The 21,210-nt window shown below is 37.8% G+C and overlaps 2 protein-coding genes across 5 annotated transcripts in view; one reads left to right on the forward strand and one right to left on the reverse strand.

Annotated features, from left to right (window-relative positions):
* Positions 1-30: 30 nt before the first annotated feature.
* On the forward strand, positions 31-19,860 carry TOX4 (TOX high mobility group box family member 4). Of its 2 annotated transcripts, XM_007479780.3 has the most exons (9): positions 31-165; positions 385-453; positions 12,651-12,893; positions 14,118-14,378; positions 14,735-14,962; positions 16,374-16,454; positions 16,800-17,570; positions 18,410-18,573; positions 19,412-19,860. In XM_007479780.3, the coding sequence occupies exons 1-9, from the start codon at positions 160-162 to the stop codon at positions 19,470-19,472; spliced, it is 1,884 nt and encodes a 627-aa protein (XP_007479842.1). In that variant the 5' UTR covers positions 31-159; the 3' UTR covers positions 19,473-19,860. The 2 variants fall into 2 exon arrangements, with proteins under 2 accessions (XP_007479842.1, XP_007479841.1); XM_007479779.3 differs by lacking the exon at positions 385-453 and having other exon boundaries at positions 67-165.
* METTL3 (methyltransferase 3, N6-adenosine-methyltransferase complex catalytic subunit) overlaps positions 15,038-21,210 on the reverse strand; it is a 27,663-nt gene continuing 21,490 nt past the window's right edge. The window contains exons 11-12 of one of the 3 annotated variants that reach the window (XM_007479776.3): positions 20,572-20,643; positions 15,038-20,235 (exon numbers count right to left, since the gene is read on the reverse strand). In XM_007479776.3, coding sequence (XP_007479838.1) covers positions 20,100-20,235; positions 20,572-20,643 — 208 coding nt within the window. In that variant the 3' untranslated portion in view covers positions 15,038-20,099. Of the gene's footprint in view, positions 20,644-21,210 lie in introns of all 3 variants that reach the window. The other 2 variants (XM_007479777.3, XM_001368949.5) reach the window with 2 other exon arrangements.

The following is a 21,210-nucleotide window of genomic DNA, read 5'->3' on the forward strand; positions in this document are numbered from 1 at the left end:
TGTCTGTTGTCTCGCTGCTACCAACTCACTGCTTCCCCGAATGAATCTTCCAATCCCCAGCCAGATTCCAGTGTTGGCGGAAGTGACGAAGATTCCGTTTCCGGCGGGGGTGGTGGGCGCTATGAGGGAGCTGAAGCGGTGGTAGCGGTTGTGTTGAAGATGGAGGTAGGATCCTGAGCCCGAAGGAGGCGGGAGGGAGAGAGAAAAAAAGACCAGAGGTTGATGAGCAGAGGAAGGGACTCGGGCGGAGAAGCGACCGACGGGCAAGAGAAGCGGGGGTGGAGGCGGCGAGGGTCGGGGTCAGAGTCAGAATCCGTCGCTCCAGGCTGACTCCCTGACCTTCCCCCACCCCTAACATCCCCACGGGTTTCTTTTGGTTTCCAGTTTCCCGGAGGAAATGACAATTACCTGACGATCACAGGGTCCTCGCACCCCTTCCTGTCGGGGGCCGAGGTGAGCAAGAGTTGCCTACGCGGGTGGAAGGGCACAGGCCCTTGGGGGTGGAAGGGGGTGGGACCCGGGACTGGGGAAATGCTCTTAGGCAGCCCACCATAACTTAGAAGGGAGGGCTGACCGAGCAAATAGTTGTGACCAGAACAACGGGACGAGAAAAAGGGGAGGGGGGTGGAATCCTTAAGGAGAAGAATTGTTTTGAATTGAAGAAAAAAATGAAAGAGGAGGGTTGGTAGTTTTTGCAAAAGACAGCCTGAGCCAGGAGAATGAAGTGGTGAGAGTTTTGTAGAGAGAATTGAGATGGAAGGTATAGCAAAGAAAACTTATTCCGGAGAAGAGGTTTGAGCTTAATTGTTTTGAGTATGGGGGAGGGGGAGGCTTGGAGGGGGACTTTTATGGTTACAAAAAATACCATGGTTTAGTCTCCCCATATTCTGTATTTTAAGCTTGCTGCCTTCTCAAACCAGAGGAAATTTGATCTGGGCCTCAGTCTGTACTGAGGCAGTGAGAAGTTACTTGCCTATCTGGGTCACAATTCCCTCCAGGTGGTAGGTGGACCTAAAAATAGAATTGTATTTTGTGAGGTGAAAGTGATGATTCTGAATGATTTTTAGGGTTCTTACCTAAATCGTGAATTAGGTGTTACTAAGGCAAACATACTTATTCTTTTCTAGGCAAGCAAAAGAAGATAGCAAGATTTGCATTTTCTTCCATTTTTAATGGAAGGTTTATTCCTTTTCTTCTTTTTAAGGCAGCAAGCTTTCCAATCCATCATATGTATTCAGCTGGCTTTGCTATGAATAGGTTATGCTGCTTATCTGCAATTGTTTTTTTTAACTCTTACCATTAACCCACTTGTTTGATTTCTGCTCTTCTGTTGATTTTGTTACCTTCTGTTCCTACTGAAATTCTTTATAAACCTTCAGTCTTAGCTACTAAGACTAAAAGGAAAAGCCTTTTTATAGCCTGATGCTTAATTATCTATTCCTTTATCTTGAGGGAAACTATAAACCAGATCAATAATAAATTTAGGTGTTTTTTTTTTGTTGTTCCAATTTGTTTTCTCATCTTCTGCTTCTCAACTCATTCTTTACAATTTAGCTTCATTAAATAATTTAGAGTGTGTGAAATCCAGAAAACTAGTCTCCTCCATATTTAAATACTTTAGTACTTTGAGGTCCAATAATTTTATTTGTATGTGCCCACCCTGAAGTCCATAACCCCTCTATAGCTTAGTACATGGATTACTGAATTACTAAGGCTAAAAAAATTATTCATCTATTGACCAATCATCAGGTGAGTATGACATTATTTTAAATGAGTTAGATTGGTCTTTAGACAACTGACAATATGGTCTATTGTCAGTCTCTTTCCCTGTTAGTAGAGCAATTGGAACTTGTTCCTTCTAAAGCAAAGGTCACCTCCATTCCACAGTGAGAGTTCAAAGTTGGATATTAGATAGAGAGAGCCCAATTTGTCTAGATCTTCAAGTTTATCTATATAAGAGCTCTCAATTTGGAAACTTCTTTCACTAATAAAGATAAGCAATCAATCCTTGGACATTAAAAGGTTAAGTGACATTCCCATGATTATGTGGCTATTACTTATTAAATATGATTACAAAAGGGGATTCCAACCCCAAATATAAATGACTTAAGACTATTTACTATTTTAGATTCTATTCCTTCTGTTATCTTGGATAATTAAGAGTCACATTTGTTGCTACTACTCATTATTATATTGCATTAAAGTTTGCAAAGCACTTATTTATTTAAATCCTTACTTTCTGTTGAATTCCAAGTATCAATAGAGCAGCAAGAGCTAGACAATTTGGGTTAAGTGACTTGTCCAGAGTTACAGAGCTAGGAAGTGTATAAGACCAAATTTGAACCCCCCCTCTCCTCCAGCACTTTAAATATATTTCTTTAAATATTCACAAAAACCCTGTGAGGTAGGCTGAATATTATTCTCCTTTTGTAGATAAGGAAGCTTTGGCTGAGAGGTTAAGTGTTAACTTCAAGTATCATAGATATCTTAAGTATCACCTTAATGTGCTTATTATAATTAGTTTAACCCTATTGTTTTTCTTGATTACCTTAAATATCATAAGTACCTCGACTATCTTGCATTTCAGATATCTTAAGTATTAAGTATTCTAGTTATAATTTGCCCAGGCTGGAATATGACTAGTTTAACTCCATTGAATTCTTTTTTTTGTTTGTTTACTTTTTTGTGCTTCTCTTGAATGGTGAATTTGATCATCAGAGTTCTTTTCATCTCCACTTGTTTTGTAAAGGAATGCCTGGAAGTCCTCTATTTCATTAAATGTTCCCCTTGGAGTATTATGCTCATTTTCACTGGGTAGGTGTTTGTGGTTATAATCCTAGATCCTTTATCTTGCAGAATATCATATTCCGTGCCTTCTGGCCTTTTAATGTAGGAGCTGCTAGGACCTGTGTAATCCTAACTGCTTCTTTACAATATTTAAATTATGGTTTTTTCTTTTTTTGTTTTTGGCTGCTTTCAGCATTTTTCTCCTTGGCCTGGGAATTCTGGAATTTGACAGTAATAGTCCTGGGATTTTAAAATTTGGGATCTCTCAGGAAGTGATTGTTGCATTCTCACAATTTCTATTTCCCCTTCTTCAAGAATATCAGGGCAGGGGGCAGCTGGGTAGCTCAGTGGATTGAGAGCCAGGCCTATAGAGGAGAGGTCCTAGGTTCAAATCTGGTTTCAGACACTTCCTAGCTGTGTGACCTTGGGCAAGTCACTTGACCCCCCTTGCCTAGCCCTTACCACTCTTCTGCCTTGGAGCCAATACACAGTATTGACTCCAAGATGGAAGGTAAGGGTTTTAAAAACAAAAAAAAAAAAAAAAAAGAATATCAGGGCAGTTCTCCCTGATAATTTTTTGTAGTGTAGTGTTCAAATTTTTTTTTTTTTGATTGTGGCTTTCAGACAGTCTCATCTCATGGTTATCTCTCCTGGATGTTTTCCAGGTCATTTGTTTTTCCATTGAGATATTTCAGATGTTCTGTTATTTTCTCATTCTTTTGAATGTGTTCTATGGTTCCTGCTATCTTCTGGAGTTTTAGCTTTTATTCATCCAGTCCTAATTTTTAGAAGGTCCTTTTTAAAAAAAAATTTTTTTAAGGTCTCTCATTTCTTTTTCTACATATTTGTTTTGTGATCCTCATTTTGAGCTTTTCCAGTTCATTTTGGGCCTAACATCCTTTCACATTTGCTGTTGAGGCTTTACACATTTCCATTTTGGCATTGCTATTCTCTTCTAAACTTGCAAGGTCTTCCCTGTTGTTGCAATAATTTTCCAAGGTCAGACTTTTTCTTTGTCTTTTGCTCGTTGTGGGGCGGAGGGAGTACTATCCCTGGGTTTCCCCCTAAAGTGCACTAAATTGAGCTAGATTCTATGAGCTGCCAGTTCCCTTGGGTGCCAAGAGGGCCAGGTTGCTCCTTCCAATGAGGGTTCTCCAGATGTGCTTGCACCAGGTCACTCCTCAGCATGGACTGAGCTGCTCCCCTATACATTTTGAGCTGCTGCTTCCACTGCTCTCCCTCTTACTGCAGAGAAACTGACCCCGTCCTGCTTTCACTCTATATTTTCTTTGGATGAAATCCTACTTCACTCTTTTTTGAGGCATTTTGTTTTTCATGTGTTTATGGTTGTTTGGAGGTAGTTTGGGGCAAGTTGGAGCTTTTCTTACTTCTTTGTCTTGCTTGCTGGAGGCCAGCTTGTCATTTCTTATCACACAGTAATATTCTATCACAATCATATACCACAACTTATTTAGCCATTCCCTGATTGATGAACATCCCCTCAATTTCCAATTCTTTTGCCCAGTAAAAAGAGCTTCTATAAATATTTTTCTACAAATACATCCTTTTTCCTTTGTGTTGATCTCTTTGGAATACAGACCAGGTAGTGGTATTGCTGGATCAAAAGGTATGCACAATGTTATATAACCTTTTTGGCCTAGTTCCAAATTGCTCTCCAGAATAATTAGACCAGTTCACACCACCACCAGCAGTACATTAGTGGCCCAATTTTACCATACCCCCCTCTAGCATTTGTCATTTTACTTTTCTGTCATTTTAGCCAATCTGATAGGTGTGAGGTGGTATGTTAAGAGTTATTTTAACTTGCATTTCTTTAGTAGTGATGTAGAGCATTTTTTCATGTGACTCTTGATAGCTTTGCTTTCTTCTGAAAACTGCCTTTTCATATCATTTTATCAATTGGGGAATGGCCCTTTTTTTTTTTAAATTTTATTTGACTCAGTTCCTTATATATTTGAAAAACAAGGCCTTTATCAGAGAAACTTGCTTCAAAATTTTCCCCAGTTTCTTTTTTCCTTCTAATTTTTGCTGTATTATTTTGTGCAAAACCTTTTTAATTTCATAGAATCAAAATTGTCTATTCTGCTTACCATGATCCTCCTTTATCTCTTGTTTAGTCATAAACTCTTCCTTTATCCACAGATCTGACAAGTAAATTTTTCCATGTTCCCCTAATTTATTTATGAAGGTACCTTTTATATTTAAATCATTTATCCATTTTGATTTTATCTTGATATACTGTGCAAGGTATTGGTCTATGCCTAGTTTCTTTCAAACTGCCTTCTAGTTTTCCCATCAATTTTTGTCAGATTATGAGTTCTTACTCCAAAAGCTTGATCTTTCAGTTTATCAAAAACTAGATTACTATAATAATTTACTATTGTATAAATTGTATACTTAATCTGGGATAAACATTTAACAGGCACTTAAAAATGTGGCATGCACTGTAATTAGTGTACAGATATTACCCCAGTTAATCTTCAGAACAACTCTGGGAGAGAGTGCTATTATAGTCTTCATTTAACAGTTCAGGTAAGTAGTAGGTAAGCGATTTACCCAGGTTCTCACAGCTAATAAGTAAGTGTCTGAATTGAAATTTGAACTCACATCTTCCTGACTCCGGGCCTAAGACTCTATTCATTTTGTTACCTGGCAGCCTTTAAATAAGAAACCAGTTTGGAAGCAGTTTACTTGACAAAATGAGAAATTATAAACCTTGAAGTTTCTGTCCTGTTCAGGTAAAAGTAAAGTTTTGTAATGAATTCAAGGTACATTAGGAAAGTGTTAAATTTGCAAAGGAGAGAGTTAAATTAGGGAGTTAAATTAGCTTTAAAGTTAAAAAGGGAGTTAAATTAGCTTTAAAGATGATTCTGAGACATGATTTGGAAGCAGAAAGGTACAGGACGGAAACTTAACAGTGTAGAAAAGTGAAACATTGAATTAATGTGTAGAGAATAGTGCAAATTCTGTGATTTGAAAGGCTTTGAATCAGAGTTATGGGAAGAGGTAAAAAAAATCAAATGAAGTTGTAAACTGTTTGCTTTGACCTACTATGAATATGAAGCTCAGTAGAGAAATATATAAAAATTACATTAGGCATAGAAAAGTTTTTTAAATTCAATTCAATTTTTATTTCCCAAAAGCAGGAATATAGAACTTGTGATTTTTCACCCAAGTTGTGACAGTAACCTTCTGAACTGTAAGGCCTGGGTATTGAGGGTTAAGTAATTTATACAACTATGCAACCGTGGAAGTGAATACAGGACCTCCTGCCCCTAGGACTGGCACTCAATTCACTAAGCCACTTAGCTGCCCCCAGTTCTTGGGCATTTTAAAATTTGGATTCATATTGGGTTTGATAAATTAATTGAGGGGATAATTCAAGAATAGTAGATTGGTTCATTAAATGGTAATTGGTAGTGTCATCTTTGTAACTAAGTGCAAAAATGAAAATTATACTGGTCTCTGAATGCAAATAGTATAGAATACTAAAATTTGGTAGACAAATGAAATTCTGTAATTTCACTGTAATACATTCAGAGGGACTAATGTCATTTGAAAGGTAATAAGTTTTGTTTTGTGTTCTTATTTTAAAATCTTAGATATTGTTTTATTTTAGTATTATATGTATAATTTCTTACATTGTGATTTGAGGAACCATTGTATTCAAGTTTTTTTTTAATTTGTGTAGTGATAGCTGTAGTGAGAGCATTTATATATCATTAGGGGTTAACACCTCTTTTGATCCAAATGCTATGAAATACTAATTTGAGCTATCATTTTTAGAGACATTTGTCAGTAGGATGGTGTCCTTGAGTTTAAAGACTATCTTAAGTATTTAGATGGGTATTTTTTTTAAAGTAATGTTAATTGCTTGGCATTTGGGAAAAGTACAAAAGACCTTGGAAAGTCTCATCTGTGAAGTTCTTTGAGAACATAGTAGGTCCTTGGGATCTTTGGCCTTAGCGAGGCCAAACTATTATATATGAAAGAGGCTCTGCTGCAAGAATATATGTGAATGAGAACCTTTAAATTCTAAAATAGTAATTTGGTTTATAGAGGAACTAAGATAATTCTTCCAACATAAACAGCTATTGAGAGGACAGCTTAAAATTTTTCCTATGGCCTAGAAAAGATGTTACAATGTATCTTATTGTTCAGATCATCTGGCATCTCTGAACCTACCATAATGGGATGTAGGTATAAAGGATCTTATTGCTTTTGTTTTTACTGTTCAGAATTTAGGGCTATTCTTTCAATTTCTAACCTAACTAAGGCAAGTCAGTTCTTAAGCCAGTCTTCTCCTGGCTTATTGGTTCTTTCTATCTATCTATCTATCTATCTATCTATCTATCTATCTATCTATCTATCTATCTATCTATATTTTTTTTAAACCCTTACGTTCCATCTTAGAATCAATAATTTGTATTGGTTCCAAGGCAGAAGAGTGGTAAAGGTTAGGCAATGAGGGTTAAGTGACTTGCCCAGGGTCACATAACTAGGATTAATATTTATATATTAATGTATAATTATGTTCTTAAGCTCTCACAAATTTTTTGGCAAAATAAACCATCCCTTTCCCATGATATGAGGACAAAATGTATTGCCAAAGGGGCTTGTTATAAGGGATAAAGTAATATAAAATGCTTTTATTCTTAATTGAGTAATAAGCCTTACTTTTATAAAGAAAAAAAGATCAGAATATTTCTATATAGGACTAGGATATGTTTTCCAGTGGGTAGAATAATGTACTTAAAGGACTTGTGACAGCTAGAGCTATATTAGTAGCCTTAGAACTACTTTTGTACCAGTGATAACAATGACAAAAAAGCCAAGTAAAGGTAATGGTTCTAAATTATATATTTTAAATCTATTTGAATATATAGATGAATTTTATATAAATGCCCAAATTAATGGCTTTTGAATAGGTTTTAGTAATTATCAATTCACAACTTGGTTTGAGGCTTTCCATATGTAGAATTGTTTTATGTAGTTATAAAGAACCTTTTAAGTTATATTTTCCTTATTTTAATTTTTTCACTGATAATATCAAGAAGCAGAAGGGCTCATTTTTTTAAAGTCAAGTCTTCATGGATCCTTTAAAAAATTCTTCCTCTAACCTATAAACTACATTGTGACATGGTGATGCATGGTGATATCATCTACAAATTTTGAGTAAAGTACAAAGAACACATGATATGTAAAAATTGAAACTCAGAATTTTTAAGATTAGTGATAGGTACTTTGGTCTTTCTTTCTCTAACCCAGATGTTTTTAAGGTTAGCCACAAGACTTTCACCACATGCAAAGATTACTAAAAGAACAATTGATTAGGTTTTGTCAGACTGTAAATCATTCTAAGCCTTATCATCAGCAAGTTTGAATAAATAGAGCCACCTGCATGACTTGGAAACTGGAAAAAAGTTGAGTCTATCAGATCTACTAACAGAAGAAGAAATAGAATTCTTAAATAATCCCATATCAGAAAACGAAATCCAACAAGCCATCAAAGAACTTCCTAAGAAAAAATCCCCAGGGCCTGATGGATTCACCAGTGAATTCTATCAAACATTCAGAGAACAGTTAATCCCAATACTATACAAACTATTTGACATAATAAAGAGGGAGTTCTACCAAACTCCTTTTATGACGCAAACATGGTACTGATTCCAAAACCAGGCAGGTCAAAAACTGAGAAAGAAAACTATAGACCAATCTCCCTAATGAATATAGATGCAAAAATCTTAAATAGGATACTAGGAAAAAGACTCCAGCAAGCGATCAGCAGGGTCATCCACCATGATCAAGTAGGATTTATACCAGGGATGCAGGGCTGGTTCAATATTAGGAAAACCATCCACATAATTGACCACATCAACAAGCAAACCAACAAGAACCACATGATTATCTCAATAGACGCAGAAAAAGCCTTTGATAAAATACAACACCCATTCCTATTAAAAACACTAGAAAGCATAGGAATAGAAGGGTCATTCCTAAAAATAATAAACAGTATATATCTAAAACCATCAGCTAATATCATCTGCAATGGGGATAAACTAGATGCATTCCCAGTAAGATCAGGAGTGAAACAAGGATGCCCATTATCACCTCTACTATTTGACATTGTACTAGAAACACTAGCAGTAGCAATTAGAGAAGAAAAAGAAATTGAAGGCATCAAAATAGGCAAGGAGGAGACCAAGTTATCACTCTTTGCAGATGACATGATGGTCTACTTAAAGAATCCTAGAGATTCAACCAAAAAGCTAATTGAAATAATCAACAACTATAGCAAAGTTGCAGGATACAAAATAAACCCACATAAGTCATCAGCTTTTCTATATATCTCCAACACAGCTCAGCAGCAAAAACTAGAAAGAGAAATCCCATTCAAAATCACCTTAGACAGAATAAAATACCTAGGAATCTATCTCCCGAGACAAACACAGGAACTATATGAACACAACTACAAAACACTCTCCACACAATTAAAATTAGACTTGAGCAATTGGAAAAACATTAACTGCTCATGGATAGGACGAGCCAATATAATAAAAATGACCATCCTACCCAAACTTATTTATCTATTTAGTGCCATACCTATTGAACTCCCAAAATATTTCTTTACTGATTTAGAAAAAAACCATAACAAAATTCATCTGGAATAACAAAAGATCAAGGATATCCAGGAAAATAATGAAAAAAAAAACACATATGATGGGGGCCTTGCAGTCTCAGACCTTAAACTATATTACAAAGCAGCAGTCATCAAAACAATTTGGTACTGGCTAAGAGACAGAAAGGAAGATCAGGGGAATAGACTGGGGGAAAGCGACCTCAGCAAGACAGTATACGATAAACCCAAAGATCCCAGCTTTTGGGACAAAAATCCACTATTCCATAAAAACTGCTGGGAAAACTGGAAGACAGTGTGGGAGAGATTAGGTTTGGATCAACACCTCACACCCTACACCAAGATAAATTCAAAATGGGTTAATGACTTAAACATAAAGAAGGAAACCATAAGTAAATTGGGTAAACACATAATAGTATATATGTCAGACCTTTGGGAGGGCAAAGACTTTAAAACCAAGCAAGACATAGAAAGAATCACAAAATGTAAAATAAATAATTTTGACTACATCAGATTAAAAAGCTTTAGTACAAACAAAACCAATGTAACTAAAATCAGAAGGAAAACAACAAATTGGGAAAAAATCTTCATAGAAACCTCTGACAAAGGTTTAATTACTCATATTTATAAAGAGCTAAATCAATTGTACAAAAAATCAAGCCATTCTCCAATTGATAAATGGGCAAGGGACATGGATAGGCAGTTCTCAGATAAAGAAATCAAAACTATTAATAAGCACATGAAGAAGTGTTCTAAATCTCTTATAATCAGAGAGATGCAAATCAAAACAACTCTGAGGTATCACCTCACACCTAGCAGATTGGCTAACATGACAGCAAAGGAAAGTAATGAATGCTAGAGGGGATGTGGCAAAGTAGGGACATTGATTCGTTGCTGGTGGAGTTGTGAACTGATCTAACCATTCTGGAGGGCAATTTGGAACTATGCCCAAAGGGCGAGAAAAGAATATCTACCCTTTGATCCAGCCATAACACTGCTGGGTCTGTACCCCAAAGAGATAATGGACAAAAAGACTTGTACAAAAATATTCATAGCTGCGCTCTTTGTGGTTGCCAAAAACTGGAAAACGAGGGGATGCCCATCAATTGGGGAATGGCTGAGCAAATTGTGGTATATGTTGGTGATGGAATACTATTGTGCTAAAAGGAATAATAAAGTGGAGGAATTCCATGGAAACTGGAATGACCTCCAGAAAGTGATGCAGAGCGAGAGGAGCAGAACCAGGAGAACATTGCACACAGAAACTAATACACTGTGGTATAATCGAACATAATGGACTTCTCCATTAGTGGCGGTGTAATGTCCCTGAACAATCTGCAGGGATCCAGCAGAAAAAACACCATTCATAAGCAGAGGATAAACTGTGGGAGTAGAAACACTGACTACAGCGGTTGAGGGGACATGACAGAGGAGAGACTCTAAAGGAAACCCTAATGCAAATATTAACAACATAGCAATGGGTTAAAATCAAGAACACATGTAATACCCAATGGAATCACGCGTTGGCTACGGGGGGTTGGAGGGAGGAAAAGAAAATGATCTTTGTCTTTAATGAATAATACTTGGAAATGATCAAATAAAATATAAAATTAAAAAAAAAGTTGAGTCTATCAGATCTACTAGAAGAAATAGTTATGTGAATTAACCATAGAAATAAGCTGGAAAGGCTTATCTTGGTGAAAGCCAACCAAGCTTGGCAATTTTTGGGAAATGATCTATGAAAATCCTTCTCTCTCCTCTTTTGAGTTGGAATTTCCAAGTTTCCCAGAAAAAGACTACTTCATGTAGTAGGTAGCTAAACTCAAGGTGATGAAACAAGAAAAGCCTGTTGTCTAAATGGACATTAAGATGCATTTCCTCTCCCTTTTTGCCCTCCTAATTATAGTTATGTTTATCACCCATTGTTTTATCGTTTTAAAGTGCTTTTCTGCTCATTTTCTCTTAAAGAGTATCTAGGATTATGGCATAATTAAGACAAAAACTAAGTTCAGTTATAAGATTTTTGTTAATTTATCAGTGTGATAAGGGAGCATTCTGGGTTCTTCGAAAAGGCTACTCTTGAAATCCAAGTTCACACCTCTGAATGTGAATAATTTTGACAAATAGTTACTGCTTTTCTAAGTTATAATGTTCTAGACACTGTATGGGAAGACTGGGTTTTGGAAATTAGTGACCCACCCTTTCTTGCAAATTTATTGTAGTATAATTGATAGATTTTACTAGTCAGCAATGGCCAGATCATGAATTTCTGTTTCTGACAAATGAATCTATTTGCAAAGGTTTGTGAAAGTTACCCATTCTAGTCAGATGGGCTATTGGTATCTTTGGGAAACAAATTGAAAGGAAGAAGACTTCCTAAATCTTACCCTCGGGTAAAATGGCCCAAGATTAAGTTTACTCTGGAGCTAAAAGGGAGATTGTTAAGAATAGATTGCTGAGAGTTTTGTTTCAACATTTACTAAATTATGACCTCAGCAGGTAGTAACTGCTTATAAGAAAATCTACAGAAATAGTTTAAACCAGCTAGCTTCCTTTAATATTTTCCTTTTTCCTTCACTTGTAATTATTTCAAGGACTTTCTGCACTTCTTTCTTATGTCACTAGTAATATATACCTTCTTTATTGTATAACCAACTAGGTTGTAGCAAACATTTCTTTTATCTTGTGTAACCAGCTACAAAACCAAACCAAACATCCTCTTTCCTCCTAATCTTATGGAGAGAGAGAGAGAGAGAGAGAGAGAGAGAGAGAGAGAGAGAGAGAGAGAGAGAGAGAGAGAGAGAGAGAGAGAGAGAGAGAGAGTGTGTGTGTGTGTGTGTGTGTGTGTGTGTGTGTCCAGCTGTTTTGTAAGAGACACATTTCTAACCACTTGCTGTTGAGTGAATAAAGCTTCAGTGACCCTGTTTTTTATCATTTTTGGTCAGTTGGCAGTGGCTAGTCAACAAACTCAACAGAAAGATTCATGTGACAATGTTGACAGAGCTATATGCATGATAGGACTCTGGTAATGAGGCAGGAGAGAATGTCCTTAATAGAACTATAAACATCTTAAGAGTTTGTTAACAGAAATGGGACCACAGGGAACTGAGGAACCCCTAGCCTTAAGTCATGTTCTTTTCCTTATAACATTGAGTATGTTCCTCCTTTCCTTTAACTAATTCTTATCTTTTTTTTTCTTCTTCAGACATTCCATACTCCAAGTCTGGGTGATGAGGAATTTGAGATCCCTCCTATTTCATTGGACTCTGACCCCTCATTGGCTGTCTCTGATGTGATCGGCCACTTTGATGACCTGGGAGACCCTACCTCCTCACAGGATGGCAGCTTTTCAGCCCAGTATGGGGTCCAGACATTGGATATGCCTGTGGCCATGAGTCATGGCTTGATGGAACAGGGCGGGGGGCTCCTGAGTGGGGGCTTGGCCATGGTAAGAGGCAAGAGCATTATTAAGCTTACCCCAAACACGGGGTGAATTGAGGAAGACACAACTGCATATGCTTGATGCTATACATGTGGTTGTATGCTATTTATCATCTTGGTACTTAAGCCTAGATGTACTCTACTCTAAAAAAGTGGGGTGTTTTTTTGGTCTAAAGGAAAGGAATTTATTACTTAAGTCAACCTCATTAACAAATGTATCTTATATTTTTCAATTATGAAACACACCCTGAAGTATAAATGATTCATTGAGGAAATCTAAAAGCATTTTGACTAGCTTTAGCATAAGCCATAAATTGACTTTAAAACTGTTTTATTGGGAAGTGTGTGGGAATGAGGGGAGGGAGGGAAGCAGAGTCTTGGCTCCTGTCACTCCTTCTTTGGTTCAAATATAGTGCAGTTATATTTTCAGATAGTATCTGTCTTACTCTGCATACCAGTAGCAGTTTTCAAAGTTCATTGTGTCAGGCAACTGCAAAAGTCAGAAGGATTCTTTATGTTTCTGATGGTGGACTCTAGACCTTTGGGTAACTTTGTTTTCCCATATGTTGATTTCCTTGAAAACAACAGTGTGTCATGAAAAGGCTTAATTCCTGAGAGGTGAAACTTTTGAAAAATGTGTACTTTTAGTAGATACATCCATCATTTATATCAGTGATTTTAAGCTGTTACTTCTAGTTTTCATACTGTGGATACACACGAATAATAAAGCCTCCTAAACATTGCAGAAGTTAAGGATGAGTGTTTCAAGAAGTATATGGTTAAAGAAATGTCCTTCACTTCCCATTAAGCCAGAACCATTGGCTTTTCCCAATTTGTTTTATTTTGTTAAGTCTATAAAATCAGACTTTACTATCTGTATCCTCATTTTTTTTTCATTGTTATTATAAATGTTAGTTGAAAATGACTAAGCAGAGGTCACTTGAGTGACAGGAACTCTGATAGTCACTTCCCACCTCTGCAGTCATGCTTGTAACCTAACAATGTCCAGTGACTGACTTTAGCCAACATAGAGTGAAGATTATTTCTTCTACAATTATCAACCAAAATTTTTTTCCTTATTGTTATCTTGTCAGGTTGTTCCCTAGAGAGAAACTAGGTTATAAAAAGAAAGTGCCAGTGAGGTTACAATGAATGATCCTGTCATGAGTCTGGAAAAGAGGGTGGGACTTGGAGCATTTAGAGCCTAAATTTATCTTCATCTACCTCTCAGGACTTGGACCACTCTATAGGGACTCAGTATAGTGCCAACCCACCTGTCACAATCGATGTACCAATGACAGATGTGTCACCTGGCTTAATGGGACACAGCCAGCTGACCACCATTGACCAGTCAGAGCTGAGTTCTCAGCTTGGCTTGAGTTTAGGGGGTGGCACTATCCTTCCATCTGCCCAGTCACCTGAGGATCGACTTTCAACCACCCCTTCACCTACTAGCTCCCTTCATGAAGATGACGTTGAAGATTTCCGGCGGGTGAGACATCCTTTGGCAGAACTGCTACTCTCATTTTATCTAAGTGCAATGCTCAAGCATAAAACTATATGTACAGCCCAGTTATTTTTCTTCATTTCTATATAGCCAACTCTTCTTTTTTCTGGGTACACAGTCCCTAATTTTACAGTTAATATTCTCCCATCTCCTTCTTATAACCCTCTGGTTTAATGTGTGCTTTATACTTGCTTTTATTTTGAGCAATTTTGGAAAACATTCATGTGACTAGGTAGCATCTTTCCCATTCCTAATCCTCAAATTATTATTAAATATTAATTAAACTATTATTTTTTTGCCTTCTAAGGCACAATGTTTCCCTTTCCCTTTCTTTTCTGTAGCTCCCCAGTCAGAAGACAATTGTAGTAGAGTCAAGCAAAAAACAAAAGACTCCAAAGAAAAAGAAGAAGAAAGATCCCAATGAACCCCAAAAACCAGTTTCAGCATATGCCTTGTTCTTCCGTGACACACAGGCAGCTATCAAGGGACAGAATCCCAATGCTACTTTTGGGGAGGTATCAAAAATCGTGGCCTCCATGTGGGACAGCCTTGGAGAAGAGCAAAAACAGGTAAGGGGATGTAAGCAGCAGTCAACAGGAATTAAAAGTTTTTTTAGTAGAAAAGAAGACTCTGAAATATTAATGTTTTCCATATCCATCTCAAACATTTATTTTAGTATTAACTGAGTTCACTGTTATCCTTGACCTAAAATCTTTATTGAACTTCACAACAACATATTATAACAACTGGCATTTCTCTTTACACAGTGCTTATTTAAGTTCTTATTTCATCCTCATGACCCTGTGGGGTTGGCAGTGCATGATTGTACCATTTTATATAGGAGAAAACTGATATTCAGTAAAGTTAAATGACTTACCCAGGGTCACAGATCTAGTAATTACTGATGATGAGTAGGGCTGGGATTTGAACCTACAACTTATATTTCAAAAGTCAGGGTATTTGGCCTTAGGTACTTCTAGCTGTGTTACCCTGGGCAAGTCACTTAACACCCTACCACCCCCACTCAGCCTAGCTTTTACCACTCTTCTGCCTTGGAAGCAATACACAATATTGATTCTAAAACAGAAGGTAAAGTGTTTTTTTTTGTTTTTTTTTTTTAAATCATCGTACTTTTCACCCCCACAGTTTTCCTATATACATGTGTGAGCACCAGAAAGCTCGTCTTCCACTCTTGGTTTCTCTCCAGGAGTTAAAAATGATCTGGTAATAGAATGTTGTGGAAATGATTAGTGAATTTCCTTTTATGCTTCCCATCCCCCCTAAGTTATTTTATCCATTTCTTTTCTCTTTAGCTATGCATTTTAAAAATCATCCCAACAAGCAGTTTGTAGGAACTTATCAGATTGTTCCCTGAGCATGACACCTGGAAGATAAAGCAGAAATCAATTTCCCATTTCTAAAAAACATAACTACTGGGAAAGGCCAGGCTATGTAGATGGGGAAGCCTCATGCTGAGGAGAGGCAGAGAGTTTGATGGAAGTCCAAGGAAGGATAGCTTCACCAATAAATCCACACCCCCCCTTTGTCAGACTCTTCCTCCTTAATTTTTCTTTCCTCCCCATTGCTTTCCATGGTGTTCTACCTAATCCCTATTACATAGTATGCAATATATAATAAAGACCTGTTGTATTATTCTGCCTGGTTTACTATAAAAATCTTAGTTCTCTAAGTAAGTGGGACAGTTATTTAACCTTCCTTTCCCTCAGTTTCTCCTATGTGTAAAATGGATATTTAATGATAATTGGAAGTTACATGGTTAATTAATAGATTCGCCCTACTTTGACTAAAACTTGAGTTCATTTCTCAGCTTGGTCAATTATTTGCAGTTAACCTCACCATCTCAGGTTTTCATCAGTCAGGGGGGAAAATGTAAATAAAAGTGCTTTGAAAATAAAAAATATTGTGAAGACCATTTCCTCCCTAATTTCTTGCTAATTGGCATGTCTTTTTTGCTTGTAGGTGTACAAAAGGAAAACTGAAGCTGCCAAGAAGGAATATTTGAAGGCCCTGGCAGCTTATAAAGCCAATCAGGTGTGTCAGGTAAGATAATTAGGAGGTGGCCATATAGTTAAGCTGGTAGCCCACTTGGACATACTCAAAATGACTTTATTAGTTCTGATGTCTTTTGTGAGATGTTTTCAAGCAGATGTTTTTCTAATATACCTGGTATTAATTCCCTTCTAGAGACCCATGGGAGCTTTATTCCTGAGTTAGTTCATGAGGTTGCCAGAAAAGCTTTGGGCCTAAACCTGTTCAACTTCTTCCAAGAGTTTGTTTGGAAGAAGAAATCACCTCTTTGATTTATATACCTTTTTTTGAGCAGATGCTTATGGTGGGTAGTGAGGGTATATGATAAATCTTATTGGTCTTACTCTAACCTCCTAGACTACTGTGGAGACAGTGGAATTGGATCCAGTGACACCACAGCAGACTCCTCCCCCATCTCCTGCTGCAACAGTTGTTGTGCCAGCCTCTCCAGCACCTCCAGCCTCAACAGAGCCCCCTTCCCTGTCCTCGTCTATTGTGGTTAAATCCACCCTCTCATCCTATGTGACAAGCCAGACATCTGGTGGGACAGGGGCCCAGACCAGCATCACCAAGATCATTATATCTAAACAGACGTTGACATCTAGCCAGTTGACTTCTTCTATTGCCATGTCCCAAGGGGGCATGGTTACAGTCATCCCAGCCACAATGGTAACTTCCCAGGGGCTTCAGTTAAGCCAAATTCAGGCAGCTACCAGCACATCTACCATTGATCAGAGCCAACAAGCCAAGATTGTTACTCGATCTGTATTGCAGGCAGCAGCAGCAGCTGCTGCTTCTATGCAGTTGCCTCCACCTCGACTGCAGCCCCCTCCATTGCAACAGATGCCTCAACCACCTAGTCAGCAACAAGTAACCATTCTGCAGCAGCCTCCTCCACTCCAAGCCATGCAGCAGCCCCCACAGCAAAAGGTTCGTCTTAGTCTCCAACAGCCACCTCCTCTGCAGATCAAGATTGTTCCTCCACCTACATTGCATATTCAACCGGCCTCAGTCCCACCTGCTCTGGAGAATAGCCCAGAACAGCCAGTTACCACCAGCCCTGAGCCCCATGCAGTGGAGGAAACTTCTCCTGAGCCAATTGAAATGATCACAGATGTTGTACCTGAGGTAAGAATGCCTTCTCTAAAAGTTCTCTTGGTAAGAAGGAGTGAGTGTACCATGTCCCTCCTGAAGGAAAGTATCAGTTAAGCTTGAACTTGCTATTCATTCAGTTGAAAGGCTAGTAATTTTTGCAGGGACCACAGGCATGTTGATTCCTCTTCTCCAAGAATATTATCCTACCTTTTCCATGGAAAAAGTCTCACTTTGAACTCAGAACTTATCATAGGATTATAGTTGTGGAACTTGAGGTCTCAAAGGTTATCCAGAACTGCCTCATTTTATAGATGAGGAACCTGAGGTCCAGGAAGGTCACATAGTGGGCATGATGAGGAATTTGAACACAGGTCCTTTTAATAAAGCCAGTGTTCTTTCCATTGTGCTAGAGGCTAAAACAAATAGTCCTAATTCCTAGCAAAATAACTTGCTAGCAATTGTGTGATTTAGCAACAAGCTTAGAAAAAGTTTCAGAAACAAATTTTATATTTAACTCCTTCCTTTTAAAGGATTTGTAGCTTGACTTCCCTGAACTACTACCTATTTTACTTGAGGAAGACTATTTCCTAGTCTTCCTTTTGTTCTGATTTCTTCAAAAGTAGTAACTACAAGAATAGAGGTTTTACAAGACTAAAAGGGATGTGTATGGATAAGAGAAGCTAAATTAGGAATCTCCACTTAATACTTTGTTTACAAATTAAGTTGTTAGTGTGTTATACTTTGATATTATCTGAACCTTTAAATGGCAAAGGTAGTATTTACAAAAGCCCGAATCTTTAGGCCTTTAGTACAAGATCCTATACCCAGTACCAAGGTAGGGTTAGGTTAATAAGGCTATCTTCCTCTTATAGGTTGAATCTCCTTCTCAGATGGATGTTGAACTGGTGACTGGGTCTCCTGTGACACTTTCCCCTCAGCCACGATGTGTGAGGTCAGGCTGTGAGAATCCTCCAGTTGTGAGTAAGGACTGGGACAATGAATACTGCAGCAATGAGTGTGTAGTGAAGCATTGCAGGTGAGTATAATAGCTATTCAGGTCCTTTTTACTTCTTAGGGAGTTCACAAGGCTTATCTGGTCTGGTTCAAACCAGAAGCCATACAGAAATGAGGTGGCTGAGTTTTCAAGGTCTAGATTATAAATTCCATTATCTCAGGATCAAATACTCATAGATGAGTATAGGCCAATAGCTATACCAGGCTAACCTTAAGTTACAGGTTGTTTTTCATCATATTTTTCCTTACATTGTCAGGAATGTCACTATTATTGATTCATTATTTAAGATTTAAAATGTTTTCAAGTCTATTTTTACAAGTAACACATTACACAGGTAGTAATAAGCAAGCTGGAAGGAAAATTTGAACACAGACTGTTTGACTTCACAGCTAATGTTATTTCCATTATATCAGAGGTTGAAACAAATAGTCAGCCTCAATTTCTAGCAAATTGGCTGCTTATTGAGCTCATGCACAAGCCCGTTTACAATGAGAATATCAGGAGCAGATCTTATACACGACTTCCTTCTTTGAACTACCACTTTAGCTGTAAAAAAATTTTAGTAAATTCATACTCGCTTACATCAGGGAGGTAGAAGTACCAAGATTACTCTGTGTACTTCACAAATAATTAGGCTTAGTTTTGTGCCTCTCAAACCTTCTTTGGTATGGCAGAATGGGAATAGTATTTCTGGGCTTTTTACTCTTAATTTTTAAGCCTATTCTCTATATTTGTTGGGCATCTTCATTGAGGCTCACACTGTTGGGGGAATTACTTGGGATCTTATGGCATGGTAAAATTTAAGAGAATCTGTAATGTAATTCTGGGTTTGTTTGTTTTCTCTTTCTCCCCTTTTTAGGGATGTATTCCTGGCCTGGGTGGCTTCCAGAAACTCAAGTACAGTGGTATTTGTGAAATAGTCCGTCCCATTGCCCAAGCCAGTGAAAACTTATCAGCCTGTATGTGAAACACAAGCTGGGCTTCTGGTGATGCCTGATTCCAGTCAATAATGGCCCTCCGTGCTTCTTCCTTTTTCTTTTCTTGGATAGGGGCCAAGCTTTGGAGGAGGGCCACCATGTTTGCTGAAATCTGGGGCTGCTTTATACATTGAAGTATAAGCAGAGGGCCCAATGATGACAGCAGAGGAGTTAGGGGAGTGGCTGAGACAGACATGGGGATGTGGGGGTAGGGGAATTGTTTGATTCTTTTTAAGAAAAAAATTGTTGGTATAATTTTCAAAGGACTTGCTTGAAAGATAATTAAAATGATAGAGAAAATACACAGCTCTGAACCTCAGAGAAAAACATGTTTACAGTTGTACTGGTTTTCATGTTTTAGAGAAGAAACATGGCTCTATGGTCTCTATACATTCATTTCTTTCTCTTATGATTTGTAAACAAAGTATTTTCAGCATTTTTTTTTGCAACCTCTCCTTACCTGATTTGTTACCTCAGGTTAAAATAGGTCAGAGTGATGCCTTCCTCTAGTAAAATGTCTCTACTTGTTAGATAGAGGCTGTAAGCACTAGTGTTTGACAAAGTGCTTATCTACAAGTGTTTCCAAGGGAGGAGATTCTTATTTAAGTTAGAGGGTAGACCAGCCCTGCATACCCTAAACTGTTCTTGGTCCTCTAAATAAGGCCAGGTTAAGTAATCCAGTGGTACGTTTTCACTTGTTGCAATTCTGAAAAGAAAAAAGTACCTATTAGTTGATGAAGAATAGCAAAAGCTGGTATTTGCTTTAGAGTAAACAGTTCAGAGATTAGTTTCTCTTCCCCTTTCTATATACTATATGTACTAATAGCTACTAATTATGGCTGTAGCCCATACATAGAATTTGATGGTCCTATTTTATTTAAAAAGTCATCCCCACTCCTCTCCCCCAACCCTCCCACCCCAAAAAGAAGTCTGTTCAGGTCCAGGGCAGTAATTACAGCAGGCATCTCTATGGCTGCTTAGCTATCCAGGAAAGAAGTACTTCTACATGTTCTTAGGTTTGGAGATAATGCCATCAGGATACCGTTGCTTGAACCTGGCAACCACATCTGGGTCAAGCAGGTGAATTCCATCAAGTTGGTTCCCAAGGGTGATCCTGAAAATAAGAAGTAGCAATGAAAAAGCACAGCTCTGAACTTATTAGCATAAAATCAGAAAGTCTAGACCAATAATTTTTAATAACCTATTTAAAGTATTTACTTTAGCTGTTACTATCAAAGGAGATTGGACCTCCCCCCCCCCACACACTTCTAGACTACTCGCTACCACAAATTGTGGTAAAAAAAAATGGTGTAGTTTTTATGTAGGCAAGAGGTTTAGATATACACATGATTTCTGAGCTCAAAAGCTAGAAGTGCTCATTTCAGTACACAGGTGACATGAAAACATTAGTCTAGACCTCGTGGTGAATGAAATAAACAGTAGTTTAAGACTAGAAAGGGATTAGGTTTAGGTCAGTGATGGCAAACCTCTTAGAGGCCTTAGAGACCCAAGTGCCCAAACTATAACTGACATAGCATGTGAGCCTCCCACCCCAATCAGGAGAAAGAACCCTCCCATTGGGCTGCTGGGTAGGATGGGATGTGTGAGAAACATCCTTCAAAACCACAAGGGGGCAGAATTCCCCTACCAAACAAATAGCTCAACTAGGAATGCAAGGCAA

Source organism: Monodelphis domestica, chromosome 1, assembly GCF_027887165.1.
Source record: "Monodelphis domestica isolate mMonDom1 chromosome 1, mMonDom1.pri, whole genome shotgun sequence".
Classification (NCBI taxonomy): domain Eukaryota; kingdom Metazoa; phylum Chordata; class Mammalia; order Didelphimorphia; family Didelphidae; genus Monodelphis; species Monodelphis domestica.

Bases quoted from the DNA above. Each gene is read 5' to 3' on its own strand.
- TOX4 (XM_007479780.3), top strand. The intron at 16,455-16,799 runs GTAAGATAATTA...CTAACCTCCTAG, and splicing joins AAGCCAATCAGGTGTGTCAG to ACTACTGTGGAGACAGTGGA. The intron at 18,574-19,411 runs GTGAGTATAATA...TCCCCTTTTTAG, and splicing joins TGTGTAGTGAAGCATTGCAG to GGATGTATTCCTGGCCTGGG.